The sequence below is a fragment of the Eulemur rufifrons genome, chromosome 1 (assembly GCF_041146395.1).
Source record: "Eulemur rufifrons isolate Redbay chromosome 1, OSU_ERuf_1, whole genome shotgun sequence".
Lineage (NCBI taxonomy): Eukaryota > Metazoa > Chordata > Mammalia > Primates > Lemuridae > Eulemur > Eulemur rufifrons.
The window spans coordinates 73,393,487-73,420,604 of record NC_090983.1 but is presented as its reverse complement, the minus strand read 5'-3'; the positions used below and the strand labels follow the sequence as shown (position 1 = coordinate 73,420,604).

The 27,118-nt window shown below is 39.9% G+C and overlaps 1 protein-coding gene across 1 annotated transcript in view; it reads left to right on the top strand.

Annotated features, from left to right (window-relative positions):
- LYPD6 (LY6/PLAUR domain containing 6) overlaps positions 1-25,739 on the top strand; it is a 31,920-nt gene extending 6,181 nt beyond the window's left edge. The window contains exons 2-4 of the mRNA XM_069472872.1: positions 3,792-3,890; positions 23,534-23,664; positions 25,572-25,739. Coding sequence (XP_069328973.1) covers positions 3,792-3,890; positions 23,534-23,664; positions 25,572-25,739 — 398 coding nt within the window. The remainder of the gene's footprint in view (positions 1-3,791; positions 3,891-23,533; positions 23,665-25,571) is intronic.
- The last annotated feature ends 1,379 nt before the right edge of the window (positions 25,740-27,118 follow it).

The following is a 27,118-nucleotide window of genomic DNA, read 5'->3' as shown; positions in this document are numbered from 1 at the left end:
CCAGGTGCACTGTCAATGAACAATAAGATTTTGAATCTTTTTTTCTGAGTAGTAGGTCTCAACCATGGGCTTAAAATCTTCAGTAAACCAAATAGATGTAGTGTCATCTAGGCTTTGTTGTTCTATTTACAGAGCACAGGCAGAGTAGATTTAGCATGACTCTTAAGGGCTCTAGGATTTTCAAAATGCTAAATGAGCGTTGGCTGCATTAGGCCCTAACAAGAGAATCAGCCTGTCCTTTGAAGCTTTTAAGCCAGGCATTGACTTCACTCCAGCTATGAAAGTCTTAGATGGCATCTTCTTCCAGTATTAAGCTGTTTCATCTACATTGAAAATCTATTGTCCAGTGTAGCCACCTTTATCTGTGATCTTAGCTAGATCTTCTGGATAATTTGCTGCAGCTTCTATATCAGCACTTGCTGCTTCACCTTGCATTTTTATGTTATGTAGATGGCTTCTTCTTTCCTTCAACCTCATGAGCCAACCTCTGCTAGCTTCTAATTTCTTTTCTGTATCTTCCTCATGTCTCTCAGCCTTCATAGAATTGAAGAGAGTTAGGGCCTTGCTCTGGTTTAGGCTTTGGCTTAAGGCAATGTTGTGGCTGGTTTGATCTTCTATCCACACCACTCAAACTTTCTCCATAGCAGCAAGAAGGTTGTTTCACTTTATTATCATTCATGTATTCACTGAGTCACACCTATAATTTCCTTCAAGAACTTTTCCTTTGCGTTCCAACTTGGCTAGCTGTTTAGTACCAGAGGCCTAGTTTTCAGCCTATCTTGGTTCTTGGCATGCCTTCCTTACCAAGCTTTCTCATTTCTAGCTTTTTATTTAAGGTAAGAGATGTGCAACTCTTCCTTTCACTTGAACCCTTAGTGGCCATTATAGGGTTATTAATTGGCTTAATGTCAATATTGTTGTGTCTTAGGGAATAAGGAGGCCTGAAGAGAAGAAGAGAGACAGGCAATGCCTGTTAGTCCCGTAGTCAGAACACACATATTTATAGATTAAGTTCACCTTCTTATGTGGGTGTGGTTCCTGGAACTCCCAAACAATTACAATAGTAACTTCAAAGATCACTGATCACAGATCGCCATACAGATATGCTAACAATGAAAAGTTTGAAATATTGTGAAAATTACCAAAATATGACACAGAGACAAGAAATGAGCATGTGCTATTGGAAAAATGGCGCCCATAGATTTAATTAACACAGGGTTGCCACTAACCTTCAATTTGTAAAAAATGCAATATCTGCATCAAGTGCAATACGGTATGGTATGCCTGTACTCACCTAAATAGAATGTTTCAGTTCAAATGTAACCCACTTTTCTAGGCAGGTAATGTAAATATATAAATTACTTATTTGTAGTTTACAAAATACTTTACTTCTATTTTATTGTAATTATATGATAGGAGAGCATTTTTCCCCATAGTGAAATCGCCTCATGGAAATGAAGTGGTTGGATGGCCATGTCCAAGTTTTCCATCATTTTGCAAGAAGATTCACATTACTTTCTATCATTCTGTTTATGAATTTAAGTCACCAACTACTTGGAGGAACATAGAACTCTCCAATGGGCCCATAAAAAGGTCTAGTTACTTGTCTTTTCTAGACAGTTTCTGAGTTTTGATCATGCTACATTATTGCATATTGTCACAGTCAGCTCTGTGAAATATTGCAAGCAAGTCCATGGATGGGCAGCTATTCCAGGCAAGGTGAAAATCAAAGTTATATCTGGCCCATAATTCTGGCCTTAAGCAGCTGCCTTCTCCTTCATTTATTTTTGATAACGTACCTAATTGGTTCCATGTGGGCAAAGCAATTTACCCTGAGATGATTATTTCCACCAGTGGGATATGCAGGCTCAGCCATCTGCGAGGGAGAACAGTTGGCTCCTGCAGATGAACTGTTTGAGTGTCTGCAGCTTTCAAATAGGCCAGGTGATTTTACAAATTAAAAAAAAATGCACAAGTTTTGTTTATTAAAGGCAAAACTCTAAGTAGTAAAGCAAGCAAATGATTAGTGCTAAGAAGCAATTAGAAGCACATTGGTGAAGAGGACAGGGAACAACTGGGCCTGACATTGCTTGTTGGCTGTCATCCTTACGCTAAGGGAAGGGCCTGGGTGTGTGGGCCACTCACCGGAGCGTGGCTCTCACGTGACACCTCCCACCTGAGCTTAATAGAAGAGAAACGGCCCCTGAGGATAGTCCCCTCAGAAGGCAGGAAGAGGCAACTCAGGAGTGGGGAGAGAGGGGAATAGGTAAGGGGGGTTTCCTGGAGTGGCTCAGGCCTCAGGCTGCAGCTAGTAGCCTAGCTGTGTCCATGTCCCCATGTCCCCTCAGTCTCCTGCCCCGGGGAGGATGGTCATGGGCCTGAGAGGCCTCTTAGGAGGGTCACCTCTCCACAGGCAGCATATATTTTAGCAGTGAAGACTCTTCTCTTAGCTGACCCTTACTATCTCCAGGGATTCTTAACTGTGTTGGGTTTGATCAGATAAAAATACTATACCGAACTAGAGAATTTGCCACTTTTATAGATCCAAATGGTCAAACATCAGGAAATTTTTAATGATTCAATCTAATATTTATATTTAATGCTGACAAATTTATATAAGTTGACACACAGAGTAAATTATTAGAAATCCAGAGAATGCCTTTTTTAATTGAAAAATTTATTGGGATAACTATAGAGTCATATGCAGTTGTAAGAAATAATGCAGAAAGATACTATGTCCCCTTTACCCAATGGTGACACTTTGAAAAATTATGGAATAAAATCACTACCAAGATATTAGTATTGATACAGTGTTATTCGGTTTTCCCCAGTTTGACATGTATTCATTTGTGTGTATGTGATTAGTTCTGCACAATTTTATCACGTGGGTGGATTTGTGTAGTCAGTGCCCTGAAGAGTTTCAGTAGCACAAGGATCCCTCCTGTTGGCCTCACACTTCCCTCCAAGTCTCCCCCGCCACACCCCTGCCACCCCTAACCCCTGGCAGCCCCTAATCTCCATTTCTAAAATGTTTTTATTTAAAAAATGTTATATAAATGGAACCATACATCATGTATTCTTTTGGGATTGGCTTTTTTTCCCCTCCATTCAGAATAATTCCCTGGAAATTCCTCCATGTTGTTGAATGTAGTCATAGTTCATTCTATTCTATTGCTGACTAAGATGTGGTACATCATATATGGATGTACCAAGCTTAACCATGCACCCACTGAACAACATTTGGGTCGTTTCTAATTTTGGGCTATTACAAATAAAATTGCTGTGGATGTTTGTGTACAGATTTTTGCATGAATATAAGTGTTCATTTTTCAGGGATAAATGCTCAAGTGTAAAATTGCTGAGGCATATGGTAGTTGAATGTTTAGTTTAAGAAACTGCCAAGGCCAGACATGGTAGCTCATGCCTGTACCTCCAGCACTTTGGGATGCCAAGGTGGGAGGATTGCTTGAGGTCAGGAGTTCCAGACCAGCCTGAGCAACATAGCGAGACCCATTCTCTATAAAAACAAGAGTCCCAGCTACTCGGGAGGCTGAGGCAGGTGGATCACTTGAGCCCAGGAGTTTGAGGTTGCAGTGAGTTATGATGACACCACCCCACTCTAGCCCAGGCAACAGAGCGAGACCCTGTCTTAAAAATAAATGAAAATAATAAATAAATAAGAAACTGCCAAGCTATCTTGAGAATCCTTTTTTAAAAAATGAAAATGTCTAACTTCATAGGATTCTGTGCTCAGTCTGAAAACTAATCTTTTCTCTTGATCCTTTCTGTAGCCACACCATATCCTGGTGGATTTAAATGTTTCACCTGTGAAAAGGCAGCAGACAACTATGAGTGCAACCGATGGGCTCCAGACATCTACTGTCCTCGAGGTAAACTTTCAGTAGACAGACGGGGGTCCCCAGAGCTGTCCATGAATGAGTAGCCCTGTTGACATAGGTGCAAGAATAGAGAGAGGCATGCTTGCCATCTCAACTGCTCCTCTTGTCTGAGGCTACTAGATCTTTTTGTGACTTATCAAAGATATAGAGACATAAACTGATCCATACGATTGTGCCCTTTCTCTTGTATCTCTGGAGCACCACAGGAGGTAAGTGACACTTTCCCCCACACCCTCAGGCCCAGCCAAATGCAGAACAAGAGAACAGCCAGCCTGTTTGCTACTCTTTGAGGCATTAGTCAATGCACAGTAACCTCTTTCATGTAAAGTATGAATTGATGTTCATATAAAGATTCTATTTATTACATATCTTGCTAGAGACTTTCATGCCGTCTCTAGAATTTAGAATCCTAAAGGTCTTCATTGCACAAGTAAAAACTCTGAACTTTTTAAACTATTAAGTTCTCTTTGAAGGAGGAGATGGATGCCCAATTGGAGAATGAAATTTTTACCCAAAGGCCCATTTCAAAATGAGGAAGATCTGTCATATCCATACATTTTTATTCTATCAAAGGAAAAAGATAGTTATATTTGGCTATGAATCACTCTTAATTGGCTGCTTTATTTTGGAGGACAGTTGATTCATTGAAGGGAGGGTGATTAAGGATGGGGCATTTTACTGGCAGATGTTTGAGTAGTGAGATGGGTTTCACTGCTGATCTCATTCACTTGTTGAAATGACTTAACACATAACACCAAAGCCATTATTTTTCAACATGGTGCAAGAGATCTCATACTCAACCCAATGAATGGCACTCTCTTTCTCATGGAGGACTGGAAATTGGGAGAGCACGGAAACCAAAATTAAAAGGCTGATTGATGTCCATTACCCAAGCCAGTACTGTTAATACCTAATTCAGGAGTCTCCACCTAGGCTGCCCAGTAGAAACACCTGTGGAACTTTTCAAAATCACTGAAACCTGTGCCTTGCTTAGACCAGTGATTCTCAAACTTCAACATCATCATTATTCCCTAAAGGGCTTATTAATAAAACATAGATTTCTTCTACCACCCCCATTCCCCACTCCACTCAAGTTTTTGTTTCAGTGGGTCTGAGATAGGGCCTCAGAATTTGCATTTCTAAAGAGTTCCAGGTGATGAGTTAAGAACCACAGCTCTACACAAGTTGAACCAGTATCTCTGAGAGTAGAGCCCTGCATGGGTATTTTTAAATATCCCAGTTGATTGCAATGAACAAAGGCAAGAACCACTGGGAGTTTGTCTACTCACTAATACAAAGGGAAATGTGTCATTGTGTCTAGATTCCTCTTGCTTACTTTTAGGTAGAGATGCTAATGGGGTCCCCAAGAGACCACAGAGAAGAGAAAAACATGGAGACACTAAAGATTGGCTTAATCACAAGCTAGATATCCAGCCATCTGAGTAATCAAAGATAAGTTTTGTCTCTGTTGCCTTCTGTAGGCACTGCTCATTTCCAAATGAGCCAGTGTTTTCTAACAGTACCAGGGAAAAATGAATGCTCTAATGGACCTGGTTAAACCACTGCTTCTCAAGCTTGGCTGCACCTCGAAATCACCTGGTAAATTTTTTTTTTTTTTGAGACAGAGTCTCACTCTGTTGCCCAGGCTAGAGTGAGTGCCGTGGCGTCAGCCTAGCTCACAGCAACCTCAAACTCCTGAGCTCAAGGGATCCTCCTGTCTCAGCCTCCCGAGTAGCTGGGACTACAGGCATGCACCACCATGCCCGGCTAATTTTTTTTTTTTTCTATATATATTTTTAGCTGTCCATATAATTTCTTTCTATTTTTAGTAGAGATGGGGTCTCGCTCTTGCTCAGGCTGGTCTCGAACTCCTGAGCTCAAACGATCCGCCCACCTCGGCCTCCCAGAGTGCTAGGATTACAGGCGTGAGCCACCGCGCCCGGCCCACCTGGTAAATTTTTGAAAACACTAATGCCCAGGTCCTTTCCCAGAGAGTTGTATTTAAATAGAATGGCTAGGCATAAGGGTTTTTAAAAGCCCCCCAGCCCCAAGTGGTTCTCATGCAGCAAAATTTGAGAACCATTGTAAACCGTGACGCTGGACAAAATCAGGATGATTTGCTTGTATATTCAGTAGCCTGGTTCCTGCTGGGACAAAGCTGGTCAATTTGCTTTTGAAACTGTCACCACTGGTCAGAGCTAATGTACAGGAAGTGTGGCTCACTCCACTTGTGCTGCTGTAACAAGATACCTCAGACTGGGTAATTTACAAACAACAGAAATTTATTTCTCACAGTTCTGGAGCCTGGGTAGTCTAAGATAAGGTGCCAGCAGGTTCTAGTGAGGGCCAGACTCTCTGCTTTCAAGGTTGCTGTGTCCTCAAGAGGGAAGGAACACTGTCCTCACATAGCAGAAGGACAGAAGGACAGAAGAGGGTGGAAGGGAGGGAAGGGAAGGAATCCTCAGGCCCTTTTATAAAAGCTCCAATCCCATCCATGAGGGCTCCACCCTTATGACTTAGTCACCTCTTAGAGGCTCCACCTCTTAATAATCACATTGGAGATTAAGTTCCAGCATATGAATTTGGCGGTACACATTCAGGCCACAGCAAAGGGTAGCTATGCTTCTCTTACTTTTGACTTAGCTCTGTAGTACCCTAGCAGAGATAATACAGAGGAAAAGGAGGGAATGGGAACTGGTGTGGGCTTTGGGCCATCCGTCATAGGACCCCCGTCCAAGTCTGATAATATACAAGTATGTCCCTGTCACACAGAAAATACAGGTGATTGATCAGAAGCACTCTGCTTGAATGCCTCTCTGGGAAAAGAGGAAGTTCCATCTTGATGCTTTCTTTTGAGGTCAAAGTCTATCCTTTCAAAGTATCACAGAGTGATCTCTACACAATTTATCCTTTTCCTTTTTTTTTCCTTCCACTTTTATCTTTCTATCCTTAAATTTATAGGGAAAAACAGAAAGTCATGCGCTGAGATTCATGACACAAAACCACCGTGCCAGGCCCCTGAGGGGATTATGCCGTGACAGATAGGAATCTGGTTTCTTCTTTCAAGGGACAGGCAGTTTAGCTGGGCAGATAAGATCTGAACATATCAAATGTCAAAAATAGCAGGACAAAGGTAAGTGCCAAGTGAAACAGGGCATTAAGTGCGGTGGGAGTTTAAGGGAAGAAGAGCTATTTGGGGCTTGCGGTGGCCGGTGAAAGCGCTATGTGCTGGGAAACTGCAGCAGCCCTACTACACCTGGGAGAGGAGGGAGAGCCTTGAACAGGGCACACCTTCAGGGAAGCCTCACACAGGGAAGGTATGGAGACAGGATGCCCCACGCATGCTCAGTGGACAGGGAGAGACCTGACCTGAGAGTAGCAACTAGTTTGCATCAGAGAGGGACAGAAGCAAAGTAGCGGAGCCGTGTTATTTTTGTGGGACCTTGGGCATCAGGTAAGGAGTGGGAACTTAAAGCCGTAACCTGAGAAGAGGTGAAGCCACACTCAGCTTCTAGCTTAATCAGCCCCATTTCCCATGAGCTTTCTGTTCATATCTTTGGGTTTTCTCCAGATTTTTATGACAATAAAAATGAAAATAATGCCATTTTATTATTAGATTAAAATATAAAATGTGTCAGATTTTTCTCAGTTTATTACTAGTCTGAAACAGCTGTAGGACGACTAACAGGCTCAATAAAGGCAGCTCAGAAGCTGCTGTGGAAAGGCATCGTGGCTTTCTGACACATGCCTGGATTTTTGTTTTTGTGACATATTGAACTAGGTTTTAATCGTCACATCATGTGAAAATAATTGGTTGAAAGTGAGAAGATTATTTTGTGCATTTAATCTTATCTACGTGGAATAAACTCACACACCAAATTGCTTAGGGGATTCACCGAATTTCAAGAATTTTCAAAAGCTAAACTCAGTCACGTGCCGGTGCACAGACACATGGTGACATCTTAGCGAGTGATGCTTGGGGATTCGGCAGACTTGTGAGACGTCATTTGGCCAAATAAGCATCAAGAGGGCTTTGTCCTGCCTGGAATCACACGGACGGCAATGGTGGCATCGGTCAGCCGTAGCTCTAGCTAACTCAGGTTCCCTTCACTCTGGTTTGCAGACTGTGTGTGACGCCAGGGTGGTCTCCTTGTTACATCACATATGCCCCTGGTGCTCCCGCAGTCGTGGTGCCACACTCTGTCCCCAGAAGTGAGGACACACGATGCCCTCCATAGCTGATGCTCCTTGCTTCATCCCCTTGGCTTCTGTTTAGTCTGTTCCTTTGCAACAGCTTTAATTTCATCAGCCACTCGTTATAAATTTGTTCAATTTCCTGTGAACTGGAATGGAAAAGGATCTTCCAGTCACATTATGTGAGGGACCCGCTGAAGGCACTAATGAAGTAAAATAAGAATTGAACGTCACGTGCTTGGGTTCACGTCGTTTTGCCCATGACTTTTCTCTGTGCCGCAAGATTAAAAGCTCTTTGAGAGAGGGACTGTGTGAATGGTTATTAAGAGTCTGTGGAATTAAATGTCAAGTCAAAAACATTACAGTTTTTAAAAAGCCTGTTCTGTGGAAGACACCTAAGCTGAGGATGTTATGTTCCTCCTTAATTACGAAGTACAGGTGCTTCCCTCTAAGGCAAAATCTTCACGTGAAATTATTGCTGATATAAAATCAGAACAAGAGAAATCTTGCGATAGAGGACACCTATCTGTTTGGTTCCAGCTTCTGTGCTGCTCACTAGTCTTTTGTGAAAGGAAAGAACAAGCTGGACTTGTCCCTTATGGCTCTTTCTAGATCAGTTGTCTGATGGTTCCTGCTACAAGCAGGAAATATAAATGTGATCCCGGCTCAACTGAGGACACGACCACAGTTGCAAATTTTCAGGAAAGGCTTTTTCATTGTTGACTTTTTCAGACAGAGCCCAGGCTGAGACAGACAACCTATTTTGTTTTACTTAATGTAAGAATGGGGTTTTCTTTCTTTTAGGCAATTTTACATTTAGGATATAGCCCTCCAAGGCTTCTACCATTTTTACAAGGGGTTTCTATTCTGTCTCTAAATCTCATCAAGGCCTTGCAACTTCTTATAGTTTATCTTTTAATGTTTCTTCTCCACCCCAGGATAGAAAAATCAGTACCTTATCCAGTGTTGGTCTTTGGCATTTTCCTTTCTGGAGAATGTATTTGTTGATTTACAAAAGGAGTTGGTTGTATCTTATACAGCACTTCTGGCTGCTATGTATTAAGATGGCTTTGCAGATGATCTGTCTTGTCATATTACTGTCATATTGCTAAGTGGAAGTCTTAGATTTCCTCCTTTTTTAAAAGTAATTTTTAATCAAAGTTTAATATGCATGCAGGAAAGTCAACAGGTCATGAATTTTTACCAAGTGAACGCGCTATGTGTCCACCCCCCATGTGAAGCAATAGGGCCCAGAGGCCCCCAGGCCCCCAGTCATTATATTCGATTCCCAAAGATAGCAATATTGTGACCACTACCATTGAGCTTCATAAGAACATAGCCACAGAGAATGTACTTCTTGCTTCCAAACATTATTTGTGAAATTCATCCATGTTTCTATAGGTCATTTTCTCTCACTGATGTATAGTAGATCATTATATGAATATACGAGAATTCACCTATTCTACTGTTGATGGACATCTGATTGTTTCCAGCCTTTGAATATTACAAACATTCTTATACATGTCTCCTGGTACATGTATGTATGCATTTCTGCCAGTCTTTCCCAGAAGTGGGACTGCTAGGTGCGAGGCATGTAAGTGTTGGCGTTCCCGATACCGCCTAACAGTTTTCCAAAGTTACACTCTAATGAGAGCAGTGCACACAAGTACCAGTTGCTGCACAACCTTGCCCACACTTGGTATTGACAGAAACAAGAGAAACTAGAAGTTCATGGGATGATATTTTTCCAAGTGTGGAAAGTAACTGCCAACCTGGAATTCTATGCTGAGACTCTCGTCTCACTTGCCTGCACCTCCCTTCTCTCCTGGTGTCCTGCTGGCTCTGAACTCCTGCTTGTGCTCCCAATCCCCTTGACACTGATAAAGGCTCTGCCCTACTTCTCTGCCCCTTCTCAGGGCTTTCTGTTTGGTGTCTCAGCCTCTCCACCTGTGCAAGTTTTGAATCAGCCGCTGCCTCGAGGGTAGAACAGGTACAGAACGTCTGGCTCCACTCAGCAGGTTTTCCTTTCTCTGGCACCTTGTTTTTCAGATCCAGTCTGCCCTGGTAGCTCGTGCATGCCTTCGCACAGGCTTTTGTTGTTTTCATCTTACCTGGCTATTTTAATTTTCTTCTGCTGTTTCTTGGCAAGGTGATACAGGCTTCTCCATCTCAGCTGGCATTATCATTCTCAGGATTACTCTTTACTCAGAACTTTTCCAGCAATTTTTAAACCTTAAGTTCTATCAGCCTATACAAGATACATAATTTTTTTTGTATACTGACCTTCTCCAAATTGCAGTGTTTGTGTGCAAATATTTGCTGTTAATACAGTTGCTTCAGATAGGAAGCATCCATTTGCTACTTTTACCTACTCACGTTTATTTTAACCACTGTCCACAGCGAAGTCCTGTTTGGCCTCACTGCCTTAACATCCTTTCTCAACTACCTTTTTGGGCTTTGCCTGGTAATAAGTACAGCGCTTTCTGTATTTCAGTGACTTGCTTTAAAAGAGAGGTTTCTTAAGTGACGGTGTCAGTTGTCCTTAAGAAATGTGAATTAAAAAAAAAAACAAAAAAACAGGAAAGTATCTAGCAGCTTCCTCCAGAGGTACTGACTGCAGGGTAAAGGATACCAGTTATGACTCAATCGGGTTGATGAATATTTATTTATTTTTAATTTCTGCCTTGAGGATTTTCTTACATGGCACAAGAGATGAAAACATGTCTTTTTAAGGGCTCTATGGAGAGTAATTGATAAAAGCAGGAAAGCCAAGAGAATAATCTGATGCTTGGATGCCAGAGACCATGTAATAATTCCTAATTAGGGTGAGATTTAAATAATTCAGTCTATCTGCGGCTCAATTTGTAGTTCATCCTTTTCTTAAGCCTATTTTCTTTCATCTTACATTCTTTTTTCTTTCACTTTCACTTTTACTGAACTTTGAATTGATGTGTAATATACATACTGAATAGTTATCAGTGTGATGGATTTTCCAGATTGAACACACCACATAAGCAGCACCTGGATTAAGAAACTGCTTCCAGCAGCTCAGAGGCTCCTGCATGCCTGTTTTAGTCACTTTCTCCACCGCCAAGAGACACTGTTATGGGCGGACTTACGTCCGCCTCCAAATTCATATGTTGAAGTCCTGACCCCCAGTACCTCAGAACGTGTTTCTATTTGCAGATAGGGTCTTTACAGAGATAATTAAGGTTAAATGAGGTCATTCAGGTGGGCCCTAATCCAATCTGACTGGTGTCTTTATAAGAAAAGACTGGACACAGACAGGCATAGAGGGAAGATGATATGAAGACACAGGGAGAAGATGGCTCAAGGAGACAGGTCTCAGAAGAATCCAGCCTTGCCAACACCTTGATTTCAAATTTATAGCCTCCAGAAATGTGAGCAAACTTTCGCTGAAGTCATTCATTCTGTGGTAAGATTTTATGGCAGCCCTACCAAACTAATATAGTAACCCTCCTGATTTCCAATAGCATAGATTGGGTTCCTTATAGAAATGGAATCATAAAGTATATACTCTTTTGTGTCTGACTTCTTTCAATATTATGTGAGATTCATCCATTTTATTAGATATAGTTGTAAGTCATTTATTCATTCTCCTTGCTTGCTGTGTGAGTATATGCCACAATTTATTCATTCTATCAGTAATTGACATTTTTGGAGTTTGTACAAATAGTTCTTCTATGAACATTCTAATACTTATCATTTCTGTTAGATATATATCTGGGGTGGCACTTCTGATTCATGGAATATACATCGGTTTGCTTTTAGTAGATTCTGGCAAATAATTTTCCAAAGTAGTTACTATATGAAAAATTGCACTGCTGGTATAAGTGTATTAAGTATTATTTTACTTTCAAATTTGATGAGACCATTCAAAATACAGAATGGAAAAGATGTTAGAGACATCATAGAAGTAAATTAACATGTTTTAATTTGGTTCAACTTTGAGAGGAAGAGGTCAGCTAGATATATCCTTCCTACCCATCCATCTCTGTTGATAATACATTAAATGCCTACTATATTGTGCAAGTCCCTGTGTTATAATTTGGGAGGAATGCGGACACCAATACCAATTGAGAGGAATTATAACACCAACAAGAATGGACCTTATTCTCAAGAAGATTATAATCTAAAACAATAGATCTCAACCAGGAGCAATTTCCCCTACCCCACCCAAAAGATATTTGTCAGTATCTGGAGACATTTTTGATTATCTTATTGGGGGTGATATTAGCTTCTAGTGATGAGGGCATGGATGCTGCTAAATATTCTACAATGCAAAGAACAGTTCCTTCAAACAGAATTATCTAGCCTAAAATGTCAGAAGCACTAAGAAATCTCACTTCTGGAAAGATGGAGCAGATGTATTTCTATTCCTCCTGCTAAGTAAAGCTAAAAATCCTGAACATTATATATTTAAAAAACAAACAAAACAAAGTAAAAATAAAAAGATTTTGAAAGGTGGAGAGAAAATGACAGACTAGCTAGGGACTTCAGGACCCAAGGAACAACACAGTGGTGAATTCACTGGGTTTTCTTTCTGCCTCATATGTTCTAGACTTGGAGCTGAAGAAGTCAACAACTTGAAAATATCACAGGCACTGACAAAATAAACCTCAACAAAAGTTTGCTCTCTCAAGCCAAAGGACCAGGAAATGGGCAGCCTAGAAAAACAGAAAACTTTTAGACAATAACTGCCTAAAAGTTTATGTGGTGTCTGCCTGATGTCTACTCCAGCCAAACACCACAGAAAAAATTGTAGTCCCACTCATACTAGCAAAGGCTGAATGCAGAGCCTTGACTTCTATCCTCAACAGGCTGTAATGAGGTGCCCCGACCTTCCTGCTGGGATGGTATCAGAGAAGGACAAGGAAGGGGACTTTTTTCCCCTCCAGGTAGTAATGATGGCTCCCCACAATATCATAGGAGACCATGTGGTGGGGCCTGGAATTCCACCTCCACCAACAACAATGAGATGCCTCTATCCCACTCCCCCAGGTTGTGTCAAAGGAGAATTAATGGGGAGTCAAGACTTTACCACCACCTATTGGTAATGAGGCTATAATGTGCCCTTGCCACCTCATGGCATCAATAGAGGCCACATAGCATTGATGAAGCATTCTTACCACTCTCAAGCAGACAGTATAAGTTCCAGAGTGTCACAACATAATACCAGTATGTCCAGGTTTCAATAAGAAATCACTTGTCATACCAGGAAGATCTCAAACTGAGTGAAAAATGACAATCAATAAATATAAACATTGAGATAAATAGGGATTCTAGAATTATTTGACAAGGATTTTAAAGCAGCCATAATAGAAATGCTTTAATAAGTAACTACAAACACATCTGAAACAAATGAAAGAGTTTTATTAAAGAAATAGAAAATATAAAAAAGAACCAAATAGAAATTTTAGAACTATCAAATACTATACCTGAAATAAAAATCTCAATAGATGGGCTCAAACAGCAAAATGGAAAGAACAGAGGGAAGAATCAATGAACTGGAAGATAGAATAGAAATTATCCAATCTGAGCAACAGAGAGAAAATAGGCTGAAAAAAATTTCTGAACAGAGCCCCAGGGATCTGTGGACTATAACAAATGAGTCTCAGGAGAACAATAGAAAGAAAATGGGGCTGAAAAAAGTACTCAAAGAAACAATGGCTAAAAACTTTTCAAGTTTCGCAAAAGATAATAACTTTCAGATTTAGGAATCTGAGCAAACTCCAAAGAGGATAAAACTAAAGCAATCCACACAAAAACACATAATAGTTAAATTTTTAAAAACTAAAACCAAAGAAGAAGTCTTGAAATAGCAAGAGAAAAAACACCTTACAGGGGAAAATTAGTTGGATGACAGCAAAGTTTTCATCAGAAACTATGGAGGCCAGAAGTGAGTGGTATGATATTTTTCAACAGTTGGCAGGGGGAAAAAAGCTATCAGTGAAGAATCCTATATCTAGAAAAATATCTTCAGAAATGTAGAGGACATTAAGACATCCTCAGCTGAAGGAAAACTGAATTTGTCATCAGCCAACCTACCTTTAAAGAATAGCTAAAGGAAGATCTCTGTGCAGAGAGGAAATGATAAATGAAGGAAACTTGGAACATCAGAAAGAAAGAAAGAGCATAGTAAACAAAAATATGCCCTTTACAATACAACAGATAGTCCTTATCCCCTTGAGTTTTCTAAGTTATGTGTGACAGCTGAAGCTAAAATTATAATGCTACCTGATGTGGTTTTAAATGTATTGTAGAGGATTATTTAAGACAATTATATTATAAATGAGAGAGGGCAGCAAGATTTAAAGAGAGGTAAGGTTTCTATACTTCACTTTAACTGGTAAAATTATGATGCCTATGCATATAATTTAATACTTCATAGCAAAAAAAAAAAGCAATGCAAAAGGACATACTCAAAAGCACTGTAGATAAATCACATGAAATTCTAAAAATTGTTTATGTAACACATAGGAATGCAGGAAAAAATAAAACAGAGAATCAAATGAAAAAGAACAAACAGAAAACAAAAAAACTGGCATAATTAAGTCCTACCATATCAGTAATTACCTTAAATATAAATGGTATAAATACACCAATTAAAAGAAATGGATTGGCAAAATGTGCTAAAAAAGCATAACCCAAGTATATATCATCTATAAGAAATTTACATCAAAATAATGATGTAGGCAAAATAAAAGGAAAAGAATGGACAAAGATATCATACAAACATTAATCCAAAGACATTAGAGCAAACAAAGTTACCAGAGGAAGAGAGTAATATTATATAATGACAAAAGAGCCAATCCACCAGAAATATGTAGCAATCTTATGTGTGGAAGCACCATATAACAGAGCTGAAAGATATATGAAACAGAATGGTATAAATGAAAGGAGAAATAAATAAATCTACAATTATAGTTGGAGACTTAAGCACTGCTCTTTCAACAACTGATAGAACAACTAAAAAGAAAATAAGCAAAGATATAGAAGACCTTAACACCACCGCTGACCAACAAAATCTAATTGACATTTGCAGAACCCTCCATCCAACAACAGCAGAATGAACATTCTTTTTAATCACCCATGGAACACATACCAAGGTAAACTATATCCTGGGCCATAAAGCAAACCTTAAAAAAAATTTGAAAAAATTGAAAGCATACAAGACTGTTTTCTGATGCAATGAAATTAAAGTAGAAATTAGGACAGAAAGATCACTAAACACTTGGAAACTAAAAAACACACATCGAAATAATCCATGGATCAAAACTGAAGTCTTTAAGGGAAATTTAAAAAGGCAATTAACTGAATGAAGATGAAAGTAAGACATATCAAAATTTATGAGACACAGCAAAAGCAGCACTGAGACAGCAATTTATAGCACTAAATGCACACTTTAGAAAAGAGTAAAATCAATTCTCTAAGAAGTTCCCATCTCAAGAATCTAGAAAAAGAAGAGTAAAAACAAACAAACCGGCCGGGCGCGGTGGCTCACGCCTGTAATCCTAGCACTCTGGGAGGCCGAGGTGGGCGGATCGTTTGAGCTCAGGAGTTCGAGACCAGCCTGAGCAAGAGCGAGACCCCATCTCTACTAAAAATAGAAAGAAATTATATGGACAGCTAAAAATATATATAGAAAAAATTAGCCGGGCATGGTGGTGCATGCCTGTAGTCCCAGCTACTTGGGAGGCTGAGATAGGAGGATCGCTTGAGCTCAGGAGTTTGAGGTTGCTGTGAGCTAGGCTGACGCCACGGCACTCACTCTAGCCTGGGCAACAGAGTGAGACTCTGTCTCAAAAAAAAAAAAAAAAAAAAAAAAACCAACAACAAAATAAAAGAAAGCAAAACTAAGCAAAAGGAAGGACATAATAAATATAAGAGCAAAAATCAATGGAGAATATATATATCAAAACATTGTTATATGCCATAAATAAATACAATTTTTATTTGTCAATTAAAAATCAATGAAGAAAAACATTAGAATAATAAAGGATGAAAGGAAAATAAGGGAATTCTGTGAAAAACTTTTCAACATAAATTTGATGACACAAAGTACCACAATTCACTGAAAATGAAATAGATAATTTAAATAGCTCTGTAACTATTAAGAAAATTAAATTTATAACTTAAAAACTCCCATAAAAGAACTCTCCAGGCCCAGAGGATTTCACTGGAGAATTCTACCAAATTTTGAAAGAGAAATTAACACCAATTCTACACAAAATCTTCCAGAAAATAGAAGGAAACACTTCCCAATTCATTTTAAGAAGCTAAAGTTACCCTGATACCAAAACCAGATCAAGACAATACCAAACAGATAAACAAACAAACCAAAACCCCCAAAATACAAAATTCCAATCTATTATTCTTTAGAATACAGACACTAAAATTCTCAACAAAATATTAGCAAATAGAATTTAGCAATATATAAAAAGAATTATCCACCGTGACAAAGTGGGGCTTATTCCATGGATGCAAGACTGGTTTAAAGTTTGAAAATCAATGTAATCCACAATATTAACAGGCTAAAGAAGAAAAATCACATATTCATATCAACCAGTGCAAAAAAGAAAAAAAAGAAAGAAAGTGTTTCGTAAAATTTCACACCATTCATGATTAAAACCTCTCAGAAAAATAGGAATAGAGAGGAACTTCCTAAAATAAAGAACATCTATTAAAAAAAGCTAACGTTATGCTTAATGGTGAAAGACTGAATGCTTTCCTGCAAAGATGAAGAACAAGGCAAAATGTCTGCTTTCACCACTTTTATTTAATGTAGTTCTGTATGTTCTAGCCAGTGCAATAAGATAAGAAAAGGAAATGAAAGGCATTCTGATTGAAAAGGAAGAAATAAGACTGTCTCTTTTCAGAGATGACATGATTTCTATGTAGAAAATCCCAACAGATCTAAAAAAAGAAAATCCAGAACTAATAAATGAGTTCAGCAAGGTCATAAGATATAAGATAAACACACAGAACTCAATTGTATTTATATATGCTATCAATTAATATATGGACACTGACATTACAAATATACCATTTATAATTTCTCAGAAAAATTAAATACTTAGAGGTAAATCTAACAAAACATGTATAGGACTTATGTGCTGAAAATTATAAAACATCAAAGAAATAAATGAAAATCTAAATAAATGAGAAGACTGACCATTTTCATGGATTAAAAGACTCAACATAGTAAAATGTCAGTTCCCCATGGATTGATATGTGGGTTTGACACAATTCCTGTCAAAATTTCAGCAATATTTTCTATAGATATAAACAAGATTATTCTACAATTTATATGGAAAGGTAAGAAACTGGAATAGCTAAAACAATTGTGAAAAAGAAGAATAAAGTGGGAGGTATCAATCTACTCTATTTCAAGATTTAATATATAACTATAGTAATCAAGATTGTGGTACTGGCAGAGGGATAGACACACAGATCAATGGAACAGAGCAGATAAATAGACTCTTAAAAATATCCCCTATTTTTGACAAGGGTGTAAAAGCAATTCAATGTAGGAAAGATGGGCTTTTCCACAAATGGTGGTAGAGGAATTGGACATTCATGGGCAAAAAATGAACCTCGATCCATGTCTCCTTTTACAAAAGTTAACTCGAAATGAATCACAGTCTTAAATGTGAAACGTGAAACTATGTAACATTCAGAAAAAGACACAGGAGAAAATCTTAATAATCAAGGTTCAGGCAGAGTTCTTAGACTTGATACCAAAAGCATGACCCATAAAAGAAAAAAGGAATAAATTGGACTTAATCAAAATATAAAACTTTTCCTTTGCGTAGGACCCTGCCAAGAGAATGAAGAAAGAAACTACGAAACAGAAGAAAATATTTGCATATTACATAATTCACAAAGGCCTGCTATCTAGAATATATAAATAATTCTCAAAACTCACCAATAGAAACAATACACATAATTTAAAAATGGGAAAAAATGTAAACAGATATTTCACCAAAGAAAATAAACAGATGTCAAATAAACACACGAAAAGATAGTCAACATCATTAGCCATTAAGGAAAGGCAAGTTAAAAACATGACTTATCACTATTTATCTTTCAGAATGGCTAAAATAAAAAATAGGTACAGTGCCAAATGATGATAAGGATCAGGAAAAACTATATCACTCATACATTATTAGAGGGAATGTAAAATGGTGCAGACATTCTGGAAAACATTTTGACAGTTTCTTAGACGATTAATTATGTAACTACCATATAACATAGCAATTTCACTTCTGAGCATTTATCCCAGAGAAATAAAAACTTATGTTCACATAGATACCTCTATACAAATGTTTATAGCAGCTTTATTAATGATGTTCCCACAATGGAAACAACCTAGATATCCTTTCAGTGAGTAAATGGTTAAACCAGCTTTGGTACATCCATAATGTGTAATACTGCTCAGCAATAAAAATGAACAAACCATTGAAACATGCAATAAGCCAGTGAATCTCCATTGAATCAGACTGAGAGAAAATGCCCAATTCCAGAATATTACATGCTGTATGATTCCATTTATATAACATGCTCAAAATGACAAAATTATAGAAATGGAACACTAAGATTAGTGGTTGCCAAAGGTTAAGGAAGAGGTGAGGGCAGGAGGGAATTGGGTGTGACTGTCAAAGGTCAACATGAGGGAGTCCTGTGGCTACGGAATGTTCTGTATCTTGACTACATTAATGTTGATATCTTGATTGCGATATCGTACTATAGTTTTACAGTATGTTACCATTCGGGAAACAGGAAAAGATACAGGGGCTCTTTCTATTATTTCTTAAAAACGCATGTGAATATACAATTATCTAAAAATAAAAGATTTAATTCAAACAAATAAAGAAAAATATACCTTAAAAAAAAGTCAATCATGCCAAGCTTGAAAAACTCTGACCTAGAAGGAAAGTGAGATATACAAAATAAGGAAGTTAAGAAAGGCTGTGGCAACATGGAGAAAAGACAAGATCAAAGCCTATGTGGCTGGGAGGAAAATCAGGGAAAGTTTCATGGAATTTGTCACATTTGGATTGAGCCTTGAAGAACATCAGGTGTCCAAATACAGAAGATAGGAAAAAGTATCCAGACCAAGTTGAGGATGCATTAAATTTGTCACTGTGAAGAATGGTCAAAAAGTTGTGGTCTGGTGTCTCGAGGTATGTATTAATAGTAGGCGATGATGAGATAGTTTGGGGCCTTCATCAGGGAGAACCTTGAGTTATAAGGGCTGAGTTTCAAATGCCAAGCCCTGAGTTATAAATGTAAATGATGGTTCTACCAGGAAGCACAGTTACTCCGAATCACTGACACACAGCTTCAGTAGCAGAGAGAGAGCAAGAGCTTACCTACTGGCCACCCAGCTAGGCCAGACAAACCCAGCAATTCAGCAGTCAGCACTCCTTGACAATTCGGTGTCATTCATGCTTCCATAGGTGGTGAGTGGCATGATCTGACCTTTGTTTCAGTAATATATCTGCTGGTTGTCCCACCCTTGCATTTGAAAGGAGAGATTTCAGAGAAAAAGAAACAGGAAACGATGAGGTCCTGAATTGAGGAAATGGAAAACAGAATAGAAAAAAACTAGGTGGATAATGGAGACGTTTCAGAGCACTTGGAGGCTCCACATTGGGGAGAAAAGTCTGAGCCGATTCTAAATTTCTAGTCCAAAGTTCTGGAGAAGATGGAGGTGCCACACTGCATGCAGGAGGCCCCTTCCTGAGACAGGCGCACGTGAAGAGAGACAGGTGCAAGGGGGAGGGAGATGACGCGCTTGGTTTGAGACATGTTAGGTGCACAGTGATGCTGGCCGCGTCTGGGAGGCGGTTGGTAATTTGGTTCTATAGCTCAGACTGAAGATGTGGCATCACGGGTTTGATGAGGACACTTGAGTGAGAAGGGAGCTAGGACAGAACATGGGAGAATATCGACATTTGGGTTAGGAAAAGTGTTGGACGGGAAGAAAATAGAGATGTAGGAGAAAATCTCGAAAAGCACAGAACTCTGAAGTCCAAGGTGGAGAATCCCCCAGGGGAGATTACAGATAGTAGAATCCAGAGCCACAGAGATCCTACAGGGCCAGACATGGGAAAAAGGCACGGAATGTGACACCGAGGGGAATAGTTATTGCACGGCAGGAGCCTGGCGGAAGCGAAGAGCAGAGTGCACTAAGGAATTGGTGCAGGGAGCATGCAGGAAGCTGTCACTAGCCTTTTATTTTCAAATATATTAATAATTTGTAATATTATTATTAAAGTTATTTTCTTCTCGTTAATTTTGCACCTGAAAAATTTTCCTCTAGCATCACTTTAATCATTATATAGTTTATAAAGAAACTAAAACTAGTAGAGCCACAAAGAATAATTGAGTGGTGAGAAAACCTTTGGCCAGAGAGTTGGGCATTTTTAATGACTCATTTTAATTCAAATCACTTTATGTATATTTTGTCTAACTACAGTTTTTTTTATTTGAAACTGAGCATTGGTGGGTAAATGAATATTTGCAGTTTAGCTTCAGATTATTTTAAAATTTCAGAACTAGGTTATGGACTGTGTGTGTCTGTGTGTATGTGAATTTCATGAAAATTATATTTTCCAGTGGTTGATTAAGCTCTCCTTCCCATTTCTGATTTTAGTTGAATGCTTGTGAGTCTCACAGTAAAAGACGTTTGTTTCACAGCTTCTGGGAATACCATGCAGTTGCAGAATATGAGATTTTAGAGGCTGAAACTAACCTGGTAGAAATTCAAATTCATCCTTTATCTTTTAGATAAAAGCCTTTGAAATCCTTTTAGTGTGAGGTTATCAGCAGGCTCCATTCTCATATAACCTCATTACTAACCCAGGGATTATTCAAAATGCATGGAGAACAATGCTCTGTGGCTGAAACTCGGTTTTTATTGCTACTACAGTCCAGCGATAAGCCACATGTGGCCCACCTGATTCTACCTGGGAAATTCCTCCCGCTTGCCCCAATACACCCTTGGAGATCACAAGATCACAACACATATTAAAGGCTCTCATGAACTGCACACTAAAGAAACCTGTTCAACTTTATTTGAGCATTTCCAAAACTTATTTAACCACAGAACCTTTTTCCACATCAACATTTCATAACTCACCTTGGGGTTTTATAAGATAAGAGGTGGAATGAATTCTTTTGAGAGACTTCAGCTTCAGCACTGAGGTCTGTGCTGCTGGAAGGGATGGCAGTGTTCGCAATATATTAATATCTTTGTTTTATGGATTGGACTTGGTGAAGTTTTATAAGAAAACATTCTTACCCAGCGTCATCACTGATCTCCTTTCTCCCTCCAGAATGGCAAGAATTGGCTTATTAGGTACTAGGGTTTTGAAGATTTTCCTGAAAAAATGTTTTCATCAGTTGTTGCCTCTACTTTTAATCAATGGAATAAGTTCCCCATTAATAGATTCATAAGAGACTTTGTTATGGACAGAAAAGTCTGAACAAAAAAGTAGTCATATTAAGTTCACCAATTGTTATTTTAAGGCTCACTTAAAACAAGATAATTCACTGCTAGACAAACCTAATTTCCCAGACTGAAGTTATGTAGTGATTTACTTATTCCATAAGCCTATGATTTTATCTGCTCAGATTTACATTGGGAGCAATAAAACCTCTGGCATCTGCTCCTCGTTGTCCGCAGGAAGAGGAGACAGGAGATAAGAACATTCCTGATTTTATTGCTTTCTAGAACATCTGAAGTTGGGGTAGGGGTGGGAAAGATATGCCTGTCATGGCCATAAAGGTCCAAGGGTGTGTTAGCAAAGAAGTAAACCAGTCCTCTTTGGAAGACGTGGTAAATCTCTCAGGCCTCTGGCCTTCGTTCGTCCAAAAAAAAAATATATATATATATGTGTATATATATATATATATATACACATATATATATATGTCAGAGGAGAGCTGCTGGCTCCTCTTCATCAGAAAAACAATCACTCCGACATTAAATAATTTGGGATTCCACAGGATCCTGAGCAAGATGAGGACTGCTGCAACGTGATCCCAGCTGACAAAATTCTGGCTGCGGTGCAGCGTGGGGACAGCACTGACACAGACTCTCCAGCCACACTCCCTCACAGCATCACCACTGGGGAAGTTGCTGACCTTAGTAAGACTCGATCAGAGGCTTCCTGTCAGTGGGGGTGTCTAGGGAGACAGTCACAACCTGAGATGTGTCAATGTGGTCTGTATTCGCTCATTCTCAGGACCTAAAGTTCTTAAGCTTTCTTCTTTGGACGTTCGTACTTTGGTTCAAAGCTGCCAAAACTGTGAAAGAATCTGGTGGGAGGAATTTTTATTGCCCAATAAATAATATCATAGGAGGTCATAATTCCATATTAGTCCCTAAATATCCAAAATGTATAAGGCATGCAAAGTGGGGTTCACAATACGGATGAAAAACAGCTCAGTGACATTTCTTAAGAATTATGCATTTTCTATTTTAATGTGAAAGTAGGGCAGGAACATTCTCCTAAATCCCAGGCTTAGAAAGCTGAATGCTGCCTGGAGGCCTTAAAGAATTACATTGACAAAGCCATTTTTCTTTGGTTTTTAAATTACAAATAAAAAATTCCCCAAGGAATTTTGGAAGAAATTTCAAGCTTTCAGACTGGTAAGATGCAGAGGGACCTCTGGAATCTCCCATCGTTGGCTGTATCTGTCATCCGAGAAAGACACTGAAATCATGCCAGGGAGAAGGGAAGCTCCTCAGTTTTGGAAAATTTTCATTGTTGGGTTAGTTGTCTTCTGTAATGCACTCTAGCACCCAGCTGAGCTCACTGGCAAGAAGTTCTTTATTTTGGTTAGTCATTTTGTCCTGACACAACGAATCCATTTTTAATTGTTCTGTCCTTTTGACTAGCTGGTACACACACACCACACATACACACACACACACACACACACACACACCAGCCTCTGCTATAGTCTTTTATCTCCTACAAAACAACTGTTACCTAACTTCTTTTAACCCTGTGTTCTTTGAACTTCTTTATCCACTCATCTTCCTGAAAATTGCTCTGGTTCTCACTGCCTAAATCATCCCTCCAGATCGCTTACCCCCTAAAAATAAAAATCACTACAGTGGCAAAATTCGTTGAAAGGCAAGGAGTGATACCATTCCATCTTGGTTTACGGGGATCCCGCTGAGCAAAGAGATCAATATTCTTTGAAGGCTGTCCGGCTACCACGGCAAAGGGAATCTCTCCAAGGAGAACTTTGAGAACGGACATAAACTCGATGCAATGTACATCCTATGTGCTGTTAGGTCTCTCCAGGAATTAGAGTGTCGAGATTCCTGTTGTTTTCCTTCTAGGCAGGCTGGGCTAACATTTCCCATCTTAAGTCAAACATATTTTCTCTGTTGACAGAGACCAGATACTGCTACACTCAGCACACGATGGAAGTCACAGGAAACAGTATCTCTGTCACCAAACGCTGCGTCCCGCTGGAGGAGTGCTTATCCACCGGCTGCAGAGACTCAGAGCACGAAGGCCACAAGGTGTGGGCAACAAAGCAAGTGACGGGTACAGCATAGTCAGCCTCCCTGCTCTCCAGACATCTGCCAGCGCTCACGGGCAGCGTCCTCCCCGCCTCCCCCGTGCAGGCTGCCGGCGACTGCCAGCATACCCCTGTGAAACGATGCTTCCTCTCCTGTTTGCTCTCAAAGAATACAAATTTATGCCAGAGCGTAGGACAACTGGTATAAATTGTGTAAACACATACCAAGAGGGTATTAAAAATTATTGAAGCCTTTTCTTCACTCAGAAGAAAGTAATAAAGCTAACAGAAGGAAGAGGAGCAAGGGACCAGTTATGTCCGTCACAGGAAGCTCTGCAGATGCACCAACAATTCACCCGCCAGAGCAGGGCCGGGGCGGTTTAGCCGTGATAACTTTCTGTGAGGTGGGGGCTCGTGTCTTGACTGGGATGTCGGTTTGGGGAGGGTCTCCATTGGCTCTGGAATCATTTGTGGGTGACGAGAGACCACCTTCTTGTGGGTTTGCACCCTTTAAACTGCATTTGGGGCCTGTATGCAGAAGCACTCAGTGAAAAATGGACTTTGGCAGCAGCTTGGAAGGGGCGTTTAAAGACCCAGAGAAAGGCAGCCTGGCCCATGGCTGGAGCACGGAATGTCCCCGACTCTCCTGCTGGTGGTTCAGGGTTGGCTGTACGCGTGACCTTGGCCTCTGTCCAGCATCTTCCTGTTTCTCCCGTTAGGCCACCTTCCTGGTGGTTTGGGGCAGGGCCCACTTTCAATACCCTAGAACAGCCCTGTCAGTAAGAGCTTCTTTTTCTTAAGAAGGCAGACACCTCATTTTCTGGCAACTTCTCTAATACTCTAAGAATTAAATTTTAAAATATAATCTGCCTGCTTGCTCCTGGCTTGAAATGGGTAAAACCAAGGGCTTTATCTGGCCCTCCACAAGGCGGGCTTAGCTCTCAAGCACTGCTGTGGCTCCTGTACCAAGGAGAAAGTGGAGGATCAGAGAGGTTATGTCCTGTGCTCAGCTCACACTGCTAGCAAGTGACAGGGACAGAATCCTAATTCACTTCTGACTTCCAGTCTCTCTCTTCAGCATTATACGGTCTCCCCAGCCCAAGTCTACTGTAAAGACTCAAGTGTCTGCAGGTTAATGACTGTGTAGGATATTAACTATCCCATGACTATGAATCACCTGGGGAGCTTGATAAAAATGCAGATTCTAATTCTCTCAGGCTGGGGCAAGGTTTGAGATTCTGCATTTCCAACTCCCAGCTGATATGGAAGCTGCTGGCCTGTACTTTGTATAGCCGTGACCTAAAATAACTTCTGTCACTAACCCTGTGGATTTATTTCTTCCTTGTGATCCAGGAGTAAAGCAGTATAAAGCACGAATAATGGCATAAATGAAAAAAAAAACCCTTCCAACTTTAACTGACCCAATGAGAATGGAGATAATTATGCCGATAGTTCTAATGCAAGTAAATATTCAAGTTTAAATTACCTGGGTTGTTGCCACTCTGACTGTGAAAACTTGGCAAATGAAAGTTCACCCAATTAATAGTTTCTTCAAGTAGTCAGAAAGAGTTTCTTTGAAAAGGAAGGGCAGGTTTCATTATCCCCATTTCACAGTGGAGTAGCTGAGGCCTAGGAAGGCCGCGGATCCCTGAAAGAACCACATGGCGGGGTGTCAAAAACAGAACCCCGATCCCTTGCAGTTTAGGCTGGTGAGTTTTCGTTTTAGGTTGCTTCTAGGTGAAATATTACCCCCATTCTTCCTAAATGTAGGGTTGGTGTCTCCTTTGTAGTACAGGTAATTTTCAGTCGAGTCTTGCTGTGAGAAAGACAATTCCTTTAAAACCCCCTGCCTCCTTCCAAGACCTACCGGCTTCTCCTCACCCTTCTTTTTCTCTTTCTTTCTTTCAGGTCTGCACTTCCTGTTGTGAAGGAAATATCTGTAACTTGCCACTCCCCCGAAATGAAACCGATGCCACATTTGCCACAACGTCCCCTATAAATCAAACAAATGGGCAGCCACACTGCATGTCAGTGATAATGTCCTGCTTGTGGGTGTGGTTAGGACTCACATTGTAGCAGCTCACCGGCGCCACGTGTAGTAGCGACCATGGGACCTTGACGGTCCACAGTCATGCATGAGTCATTGGCCTGACGGTTCACGTGTGAGACACAACACTCTCAGACGTCGTCACGGCCGAGCTTTGCTATCACCATGAGGAACAAGCATTGCTTCTGTGTAGTCATTTTGAGTCTAACCAACACCCCATCAAAGCCAGCCTGCCCCCAGTACAGACCCTGAGTTCTATGCCACAAACCTTTCTTGTCACTCCAAGAAATAGATCTGCATTTACTTATTGAAATCTGGGGTTCTTAATTTGGAAGAATACATACATGAGATGCAGGAAGTTCTGAGACCCTCTGAAATGTTTGGGATCTATTATATGGACACCCATAGATGTGTGTTTTTCTGGACAAAGGTAAAAAACCACAGATTTAAATACAATCATGAATTCACTTATTCCTTTAGAATGTTAAAACTTTGATTTCAAGATGAATGGACTATTTTCTTGGAAATTCTGGCCAAGTCCCTGGAGGAGTAGTAAGCAATTTGTCCAATTAATTTTCTCAATATCCTTTTCCCAGTGCTGGAAATCATATTCCCTTTACTCCGTGTGGAAGATAAGGTGTATTTGTGGGGTGGCTGGAGAAGGACTTTCCCCAACTTAACGGAGCTGTTATCCCTCCATATAATGGGTGAGATTGGCCTTGGCTTGGCACCTAATAATGCTGTGAGATCTTGGATTCCACCTGGGCCAGTGGTGTCCAGACCCAAAGCAGGGTGCGGTTGTTTTCTCCAGACGTGGGGTTCTATTCAGGCACAACTAATCTAGACTGAGAGAGGATTTCAGTGACAGGAAGATGTGTAGAGGTTAGTCCTAGATCATTTTGTGAGCCCACTAAATGGCTCAACCAGCTTCATCCTTTGTCTGCAGTTTACACTGTCAAAAAGCCCCCTCCCCAAATCCCTAGTGACTTTAGGGAGAAGGTTCTGTATTAATTTGTATCTAGATTGATAGGGTAAAAAGGCACAATATGCTAGGCTGAGAAGAAGGTGGACCTGTGAGGTGATGGCAAGACTAGTAAGGAGACCCAGCAGGAAGTTTTTGTTTCTTTTAGATACTGCTTTGCAAGCAGATGGCAAAATTTTCACCATCCTTCCTATATTTTTGGCACCCCAAGTTACAATTTTTCTTCTTCCTTGTGAATCATTTTAAACAGTATTTATTTTTGTATGGCATAACTAGAAACTAAAATATATTCTAAAAAAAAAAGTCTTTATTCTGAACAAAATGATCAAATTAGAATACTTATTTTTCAACAGTGGTAGAGCTTGTAATATATGTTTGTGGAAAGCTGTCTATGATACTTGCACCAGTGTTGAAAAACGTTATTAA